Source organism: Urocampus carinirostris, chromosome 17, assembly GCF_059441175.1.
Source record: "Urocampus carinirostris isolate Australia breed hairy pipefish chromosome 17, RoL_Ucar_1.0, whole genome shotgun sequence".
In the NCBI taxonomy this organism is placed as follows: Eukaryota; Metazoa; Chordata; class Actinopteri; order Syngnathiformes; family Syngnathidae; genus Urocampus; species Urocampus carinirostris.
This window is the reverse complement of record NC_142365.1, coordinates 15,433,620-15,443,572: the sequence shown is the minus strand read 5'-3', so window position 1 is coordinate 15,443,572 and position 9,953 is coordinate 15,433,620. Positions and strand designations below refer to the sequence as shown.

General features: G+C 43.7%; 1 protein-coding gene across 1 annotated transcript; it reads left to right on the top strand.

Moving 5' to 3' along the window:
* The first annotated feature begins 487 nt into the window (after window positions 1-487).
* Window positions 488-9,703, top strand: dub (duboraya). Its single transcript, XM_088321313.1, has 7 exons — window positions 488-664; window positions 2,560-2,643; window positions 4,902-4,970; window positions 6,004-6,069; window positions 6,132-6,368; window positions 8,042-8,411; window positions 8,482-9,703. The coding sequence occupies exons 1-6, from the start codon at window positions 635-637 to the stop codon at window positions 8,363-8,365; spliced, it is 810 nt and encodes a 269-aa protein (XP_088177439.1). The 5' UTR covers window positions 488-634; the 3' UTR covers window positions 8,366-8,411; window positions 8,482-9,703.
* The last annotated feature ends 250 nt before the right edge of the window (window positions 9,704-9,953 follow it).

Sequence of the window (9,953 nt, the reverse complement as noted above, 5' to 3'; positions counted from 1 at the left end):
CAAAATGCCCAAGCCACTTCATTTGGCTCCTCCAAAATATAAAAGCACAGCGGCTCTACACAGAGTTCCTCCAAGCTTTTCCACAGAACTTAAAAACATGTGTTTTCCTTCATGGAGGTGTCTAGGAGGCATCTAGACCAGTTGCCTAAGCCACCTCAGTTTGCTCCTCTCACCATCTACTCTCCACAGAGTCCCCCTGAGCTTTTCCACAGACCCTAAAAATTTCTCTGGGTCCGCCAGGTCCGACCAGTTGTGTCAAGGAGGACACTGAACCAGATGCCCAAGCCACCTTAGCTGGCTCCTTTCAAGATTTTGTTTATATCATGATTAGATCAGTCGTAATCACCTCCGATTGAAGGCATAGATTTCTCTGTTGATTGGTGAATCTCGCATTGAATGAGAACATCAGGAGAATTACTCAGTTTGTCAGAAAAACCGTTGTTGTGTGTGAAAGTGATGAAATAGCAAACTGCCGAGCTGACTTTTACTTCCTGCAAGTGTTGAGGGACGCATTTGCTTCGCGTCTCCACAAATGCTTTTAAAGTCTCCAATATTTTCCCTTTTTTTATTTCCTAACAGACCATACAACGGTTTACAAGCCATTGATTTGATGAAGAAGTAGTTGGGGACCAAAATGGAAGAGGGACGTGAAGGAGACACGGAGGTAAATATTTTGACCCTTTTCTTCTATGTCTAGGAAACATTTTAGAGATCAAACATTTTTTTTTACTAATATAAAAATTCAATTAACAATCTTTACCAACTTGCCAATGCTTATACTGAACGATATGATTAAACTATTGTTTTTTTTTTTCGTCTTGTTTTAACACTTAAAATGCCTTGATTCGAAAAAGTGCATTAAACGGAAACTTACACTTAAACCAAGGGGTAGGAAAATTACAGTCAGCGGGCCAGATTGGGCCCCTCGGGCTTTCTAATCCAGCCGCTAAACCTAAAAGTTTATAAAAAGAATGTTGTGGTTATTATGTAGAGTTAATTAAAAGTCAAGTCAAGTCGTGTTTATTTGTGACGCCCTTAATCATAAGGAGTCTCAAAGGGCTGCACAGACTACAGACTATTGCAAACTACAGACTGTTATTACACCATCCCCTGATCTAAAACCTACACGAAGGCAAGGAAAAACTCAAAAACCTCAGCATGAGGAAAATGAAGAAACCTTGAGAAGGGACCACACGTGAGGTAATCCCCGTTCCAGGGTGACCAGGCTGCAATGGATGTTTCAATACACTGGCATCCTCAACTTGAAACCAAAGTCATTAATAAGCTATAGAATAGAAGTGTCAAGAACAGGAACAGGATCAGGACCAAAATGCGTGGCGTTTCTCACACAAGCCTCTTATTTTACGGGAAATGGGGAGTCATGCATGTTAAGCAGTAGTCTGGCGTGGAAAGATAGGAAGCCAGAGGCCGACGAGATCGATACCAATTGCCCGAGCAGATATCGGACAGATGGGGTCGATACCGGACAGGACAGGACAGACAGGATTGATATCAAAACAGGATATCGAAATTAAACAGGACAAACTAGACGGGAACGAAACTGGGAACAAATATCAAACAGGACAAAATAAACAGGAACCATATCGGACAGGAAATACCAACAGGGAAACTGGACAAGGTCAAAACCCACGTCAGACGTTCGTAGACGGACTGACAAAGGAAGAGTGAGAGCACTGAGCTTAAATAGAAAAAAGCCAATCTGTCAACGAGCCTCAGCTGGCGCCACACGGGTGGGGCCAATTGGGCGCCATGGCAACTGTGACAAGAAGTGCGTTTTAAGCCTAGATTTAGTTCCACTGAGGTTACAGATCAATTCTCAGGGGACAGAGCATTCCACAACACTGGGGCTTGAATGGAGAACGCTCTTGAGAACACTCACGGCCGGGTATCGGTCTGCGGCCCAAGGGTTGCGGACCACTTAATGAATGTACTATTGACATATTTTTGTGATTTGAGGAATGTCAGTTTTAATAAAGATATGTTTCAAATGGAAACATTTGGAAAGCGTAGCATGGTGGCTGAGTGTTTGGTGCGTCCGCGGCACAGCTCTGAGGTTAGGAGATCGAACCTTCCTGTGTGGAGTTTGCATGTTCTCCCTGTGCTTGCGTGGGTTTCCTCCGGGCACTCTGGTTTACTCCCACATTCCCAAAAACATGCATGTTAAGTTAATTGGCCGGTCCAAATTGTCCCTAGGTGTGAATGAGCAAGTGAGTTGTCTGTCTCTGTGTTCCCTACCAGTTCAGGGTGTCCCTTGCCCATTGCCCGAAGATGGCTGGGATGGGCTCCAGCACCCCCGTGACCCTACTGAGGATTAGCGGTACAGACAATGAATGGATGGATGGAAACATTCGGAAAGCTAATTGTGAGATGGTTCAGGGTGACTGCACTGAGTGCAATTTTTCGGTCCTCAATGGACAAATTGCTCGTTCCGAGTGAGTTGGTAAAAATAGAACACAAAGCGTCTTACGGGCTGCGCGATGATTTCATTATCCGATGAATGCAAGCGATGTCCGACCTTTCACGCCTTGGTTCGTTCAGGCAAAGGCGGAGGTGGCGAGGCCTTCCGTGGCCGAACTCGCCGGAAAGTTCAAAGCTCCATCCCCTCCTCCTACCGGCACGACGGTGAGTCTCTTAACATTCATCCTGTCATCACTGAATTGCTATTGCTAATGCACACATACCGACGTTTATTTTTAAAAAGAGATTTTAGCAATCGTACCATCCATTCACATTAGAAAACATCATGTATTTTGCCACAGTATGTATACAGCAACCCCTAGTGGTGAAATAAAAGACTGTTGATTCAAATAATAAGCAAAAGCTACTAATTCATAAACATGATTTAAGGCACAGGTGTCAAACAGGTGGCCCGCGGGCCAGATCAAGCCCGCTAAGGGATTGAATCCGGCCCGCGAGACCACACTCAGAGAAGCGCAAGAGAAAAACAAGCTGCAGGTTGAAATATGTCCACTTGATGATGCCAAAGAAAGGTGCCTTGAACAAAAACACTGTACTTGTATTTCTTTTTCCTCTCTCTCACTCCCTCTCTCTCTCTTTCTCTTGCTCTCTCTCTCTCTCATCCCCCCTCTCTCTCTCCCTGTCTCTCTCTCTCTCTCTCACTCTCTCTCTCTCTTTCTCTTTCTCTCTCTCTCTCTTTGCCTCTCTCTCTCTCTTTCCCTCTCTCTCTCTCTCTCTCTCTCTCCTTCCCTCTTTTCCACCCCTTTTCTCCCACTCTCTGTCTCTTTCACTTTATGTGTCCTCTTTTTGTCTTCCTTTGTTGCTCTTTGTCTCTTTCTCTCTCTGCTTAACTTCTTTTGCTCCAACTTCCTTTTTTCCTTTTCTCTCTTTTCTCTTTTTCTCTTCCTACCCTTCGCGCTTTCTTTTCTCTTTTCTCTCCTTCTGTCTTTCTATTTCTCTTTGGATTTCTTTCTTCCGCTCCCTTTCTTTCCTCCTCTCTCACGACTTCTTATCTCTTCTGTTTCTCACGCTCTCTCCCTCTCTCTCTTTCTTTGTCCCGCCCTCTCTCCTTTTCACTCCCTCTTTCTCTTATTTCTTTATCTCTCTTTTTCTTTACCTTTAATCTACTCGTCCGGCCCCTGACAGAATGTTTGTTCTATCGTGTGGCCCCCGGGTTAAAATGAGTTTGACACCCCAGATTTAAGGTCTTGAAATGTTTGATATTATTCACAATTTGTAACATGTGTGTCGGCCAGTGGGCCAATTTAATACTTCAGAAGCCCAAATGGACATTTTTAAAATCCAAACCTTGAGGCATCTTCCATTTCTCCCAACTGTTTCCTTCTCTAGCCACGTGCCTCCAGGTTATGGCTTGTTGCTAGCTGCTATTGTTATTGTTAGTTGCTCATACTTCATCTTACAGTGTCAGCTGCTTCCCACAGTTCCTCATGCATCGGCGAGTCCCGTGATTCGGCCATCTTCTGCTGTTTCCTTCACTAACCATTCATATTAGCCACTTGGCTTCAGGCTATGGTTCGCTGCTAGCTGCTATGGTGTTTTCAGGATCTCCTGCTGTCTTTTAGAGTGACTTGCCTTCCACAGCTGCTCTTGCAACCAACCTTTTAATTTAGGGATCTTTCACTTTTTACCTCTCTTTCCTTCTCTTGCCACTTGTGTCGGCCACCTGGCCACAAGCAATGGCTCGTAGCAACATGCTATCGTTAGCTGCTCCTGCTTTGTCTTTCAGTGTCATCAGCCTTTAACCCCTGGTCGTGTAAGCGAATGCACCTAGTCCCGTCATCTTACACTTTTTCCACATTTTCCTTTTCTAGCCACTCATGTCAGTCACTAGGCTGCAGGATATAGCTTGCTACTAATGTTATTGCTAAATGTGTCCTGTAAATAAAGCTTTCTCTTTCTTACTGGCCTTTTTAGTAGCATTTCATGCTAGCTGTGAATGTTAGCCACTCACACTACATTGAATCCAGCAATTCAAGCAACTTTCACTTTTTCTCACTGTTTCCTTTTCTAGCCACATAGTTTTGGGATTCAGGTTCCCAAAGCTAAACACGTTCTGCTTTGCGCTTGCAATCTCTTACTGGTCTTTTAATAGCATTTCCCGCCAAAGTTAGCCACCTATACCAGCTTTGACCGACTCCAGCTATTGGTGCTTTCCATGCTTACAAGCTCACTCCCGTATTTGTTGTTGCTTTTATGTCCTTTCACTGGCTGAAATCCATCCTTGCTCACTTGATAAAATCTGAAAGTAGGCTTTTGAATTTACGCAAGTGGTATCCATTGTGGATTCTTCTTCAAATGCACACTCCTCAGCTCTATTTAAAGCTACAGGGACCTCTAGTGGTGACATGCTGTCAGTTTAAGACAATGTAAAAAGGTAAAGAACCACTAAAAATGTCTTTCAGGAAAAGCCGGTCAGACGTCGACCTCCTCGTTCCTTACAACTACCCAAAATGCATGGAGATGAGCAGGAGGTGAGTCAAAATGTTACAATCATCTAGAAGGAAATCTTTAATTTTTGATCATGCAAAAGGCGAGGAAATAATTCATGTTTTTTGCATAATTATTTTGTATATTTTATTGGTACACTGAAATCATTTTTACGATTATGCATTTTGAAGACAGTATGTCTTGTCTTGTCATCCTGAGCTGTGATGTCATCAGAGGAACACCAGCACCCTAGAAAGCTAATCTTCGATTTGTTTTCTGTGTTAATTAGTGAAAGAGGTTTACGAGTGTTTTAAGCAAAGATTTGGTGTTTTTTGTGGAGAATGCCTGGGCATTGTGTCACATGTGGATGCAGTAATGTTACAAAAAAGGGCAATCCGCCAAATGGGGCTAACTTGAAAAAAACACACACACGTTGAGGGCTAACCAGGGCAGATCATAAAGCATGCAGTAAATCAACCAGGCTAATCGGCAACCTACAATTGAGAGCGGCAACAGCGATAAATACAAAACCTCCCTAGAATAATCCAAGGTACATAGCAAAACCAGTGCTAATGCTAGGCTAGCTGGCCAAACAACAAACGGTGGGGAACCAACGCGCACCAACTGGGAGCAAACAAAACAGGAAAGCCTTCCGAAGCCCCAATGCTAGCGGGTAACTAGCCTGACAAAATCATAGCAATCGCGACACACGGTGCAAAAACCACAAACCAAAAACCGCAATCACCTACCTCCAAACAGAATTGAGCTGTATGCAATCGCTGTCTGTTTCAGAGTTAGCCTCACATGTTGTGTTAATAGGATTTGCCATTTTGAAAGTGTTGTGTTCCTTTAATTATGTCAGAGCTCTACAGAAAACAAGCCAGATGGATCAACTTTGATACTAAATTTCTTGAAGTCCAGCATGTCGAATATTTAGCAACGTATGTGCATCATTATGGGGAGGAACACTACACCTTTTTTGCCTAATTGAAAAAAAACTTCTGTTTGGGAGTACCTGGAAGGATGACTTAATGTTTTGGAGCAATGATCAGAAACATAAACGTTGATATTTTTCAGACTCCCACAGCTTTGACTTCTCCCGTCAAGGTCAAAAGGAACTCAGCCCTGATCGAGAAGCTCCAGGTTGGTCAAAGTTCCGTCCTCAACTTTGTTGTCACGTTTACGTCAACATTTTTTTCCCCCAGGCCAACTTGGCTCTTTCCCCGGCCACTTTGCTGCCTTCGCCTAAGAGTCCCAGCTTCCGGTTGCTACCGCCCTTCGGTTCGCCATCCTCGCCGAGCCCCACCTCAGGCAGCCCCTCATCTACGATCACGCCCTCTAGCCCTGTTTCTAACAATCAGATGACTGAGGAGGAGGGGCCTACGTCATTTGAAGCTCCTCCCATAGCGGCGGAGGGATCCCTCTTGACGAACATCAACAAGGTTAGACAACTTTTCCTCCATCAGTAACAACTTCATTAAGTTCACATGTGACCTCCTTTCACCCAAAATTTCAGTATCTAAAAGGGTTCTCAGAAGGTCAGGGCCCCACTCGGGTATTGCAGAGGAACAATGTAGGAAAATCGATTAAGACAGCTGTGTTTATTTTGGGCAGTTTGGTACAAAGGGAGTCAGGTTTTGAGGCAACAATATCTAGAACACCAAATGCAGCCGCCGTGGTCCAAGAGGCAGGCGTAGGGTCGGTGATCCAGCAGGCAGCAAATGTGGCAATCCAATAATCCGGCAGGCAGTACTTGGGATCCAGAAGGCCAGGTGAGGGGTCGATAAACTTTACAGGCAAAGTCTGTGACAATGAAGCTTGGAACGTGACAAAGGAATTAACGAACTAGCACTGGGCCAAGGAGACATAGTGTTTGAATAGAAAAGTGGGAGAAGTGTTATTGGGGGGTGATCAGGACAAGTGACACCAGGTGTGGGGTGAAAATTAGAGCCAGGAAGTGAGTAACCAAATAAGGTAAGGGCACGCAATAGGGAAAGAGAGAGAGAGAGAGAGAGAGAGAGAAAGGTGTGTTCTGAAATTTGTTCCTACGCAACGAGACATCCTACCAATACCCAGTACACCTGACCAACTTTTATCAACAAACACAACCCCCCAAAAATATTGGCTGCTCTAATGTCAGATGTTCTGCATTTATATAGCGCTTTTCAAGTCAATGAATAACTTCGAAAGCGCTTTACAATGTGCTTAACACTTTCCCTTTTACACACAGCGTCAGCCATGCAAGGCAACTCCCAGCTTATGGGGGGGCATTAGGGATTCAGTGTCTTAGCCAAGGACACTTCGACATATAACACGGAGGAGCTGGGATTCGAACCTGCGACCACTTGATCCCAAGACGAGCGCTTTACCTCCTGAGCTACTGCCACCCCTATGGGTGCTAAAAATGGTGTTTAAAAACAAAACCCAGGTACAAAGTAACAAACAAACTATAACAAGAGGACTCGAGACAACTATCAAAATGTCCAAACAAGAAACAAACCTTGTCCAGTCAATATACGAAGCCAGAATAATGAGGTGCAGATGTGGACACTGATTAGGTGCAGGTCCAGCCACTCTCCTATAGGGTGGAAATGGAGGTTCATTGTTCATGAACAGCTTAACCACCTGTGTTGTAAGAGTATCACTTCCAGTGGTGTGTCTTGGGAAAGTACAGCCTGGCGGGGCCCATCACTCTGCAGGCCGTTTTGGGATAGCAGTTTGCTTTCCCACATAAAACAGATTCAGTTTCCAGGGTTACCAGTAGTAAGAGAATCCTCCTGATCTGACTCAGATACAGCACCTTCATCATTTGGTCGCCGTTGTTTTTTGGTAAGCGCAATCCTGCTCCTCAGAGACTAGCCGAACCTCTGCATTGACAGCCTGTGGTGTGGAACAATCTTGATACTCGATCATTAATCAGTCGGGAAAAACTCTTTTGTTCCGAAGTTAAGAGTAGGCCTCTCTTTTGTCCATGTCCACGTTGTACAATATGCATTCAATTAAGATGAATAATAATAATTTTTAATATTTTATGACAGTCACATTTTGCATTTCTTCCCCACAATATAATTGTTATCAATGACAATAAAAACAATTCCGTTCCCTTCTGTTTTAGAGCCGGGCTCGCCATTCCCTCCGGCGACGCCCACCCTCCCGCCGTCACAGGAAGTCCGGTAGTGGAGAAGAATGGGGTGTGGCCACAGACGAGAGGGACACTCCTACCGACCAACCGGATCACAGAACAACCCGGGAAGCAGGAGGAGACGTCATCAGTGACGAGAACAGAAATCACTTGAAGGACGACCAATCAGGAGAGACCCCAAAAGACAATAAGACCAAATGTGAAGTTCAGCTTTTGGGAGAAGAACACAAGAAACAGGACGATAGAAAGGAGATGGCGACTCAAGATGGAGTACGCACAGATGGGGAGAACCAATAGGAAACCCCGGTCGAAGATCCAAACAACAACCAAGAGGGTGAAAAAGGTCAACTGAGTTTCCTAAAAGTGTTTATGGTATATTTGTTTTCATTAAAAAGATTGTGTCTTTCTTAAAGGGTGAAGTTCATAAGAAGTTCAACAAAGTTCAAATTCTGAACCACTCCAAGGGGACCAAAGACCTCCAAAAGAGCTGTCAAAGAATTCCTGGCCTTCATCAACCTTTATATTTCAAAGACTGCATAAAACAAAGACTTCTGAAGTTGATCAGTTTTTAACAGTTTTATTTTTTGTATTAACTACTGTCACGATTTACGTAAGTGGAGCATTTTGCGAGGAAGCAAGATCCGAGGCATGGATGCTGAAAAATATGGTGTTTAAAAACAAAACCCAGGTACAAAGTAACAAACAAACTATAACAATAGGACTCAAGACAACTACCAAATTTTGTCCAAACAAGAAACAAACCTTGGACACTGATCAGGTGCAGGTAGCCGCTCTCCAGCCAATCTCCTCTAGGGTGGAAATGGAATGCCAGATCCTGACAAACATCGGTTCTATTTTATTGTTAGCCCACTTTCTAGTACACTACCAAACGCATCCGATTTTTCAGATTTTCAAAGTTAAAGAAATGTTTGCAAACTCCAAATTTCTGTCAGTCAACTTCTAGTATAAAACACACAATAATAGATCAATTTCAACACATCAGGAGATGTAATCAGCCCAGGTCCTGGACTCCATTTGACTCAGCCAATCCACACCCAGTCTTATCTTAAAATTCAGATAGAGCTTGAGGGGAGGGGCTTAAATGGGCACATTCCTGAATGCCAAGATGGGGGAAGCAAACATAGACTCCTGTCCCTGTTACCAGAAACTCGAGGCTTTCTGGAGCAAAGATGATACTCGATTCAACTGTAAGGTCCCTCCATTCTTTAACTCTGTAGTAAGTGCATTACAAATGTATGATAATCCTAACAATTTCCCAATGACCAAACAAATAATTTATCACACTGTAAAACAATATTACGAGAATCCAACATATGGACCAAAAACATCGATGGTCTGAAAGTACCGACATGACAGAAAAGGCGGTCCAACTATTTACGGCATTGTCATTCAACGACTTGGATCTCCTTTTCCATTAGCAAAGAGATTTGCCCTTAAGGTGGCATAATTCCAAATAGTTTGGTCACTCTTAATCCTCAAGAGGGTTAATTTAAGGTAACGCATTAGAAGGGAAACCTGTCCCTTTCCCTTTGCCTTTAATCTTGTTTTGATAAGCACTCTGATCTACTTTCATTGTCACGGTTTCTGGAAATAAACATAGAGGTGCAAAGTCAACATTCCACTGACCTATAATTCCGAGGGTCAAGGGCATGCCGGAAGGGTTTGTGGTGGTCTTGGTGAGCAACCGTGCGTTCCAAAGTAGGACCAGGCATTGAACCTTGTGGGTCTATCGTTAGGTGTTTCTTGATCATGAAATTTGACACAGACAGGGTTTCTGTCTTTTAAATATTCATCATAAAATCTTGGGTTCGAGATCTATTTTTGACTGCCTACATATTGATGGTTTTGAAGAAAGCACCCGTAT

Coding starts and splice junctions, on each gene's coding strand:
- dub (XM_088321313.1), top strand. CDS start 635: ATGGAAGAGGGACGTGAAGGAGACACGGAG. Junction 4,971..6,003: donor TGCATGGAGATGAGCAGGAG/GTGAGTCAAAAT, acceptor GATATTTTTCAG/ACTCCCACAGCTTTGACTTC. Junction 6,070..6,131: donor CCCTGATCGAGAAGCTCCAG/GTTGGTCAAAGT, acceptor TTTTTCCCCCAG/GCCAACTTGGCTCTTTCCCC.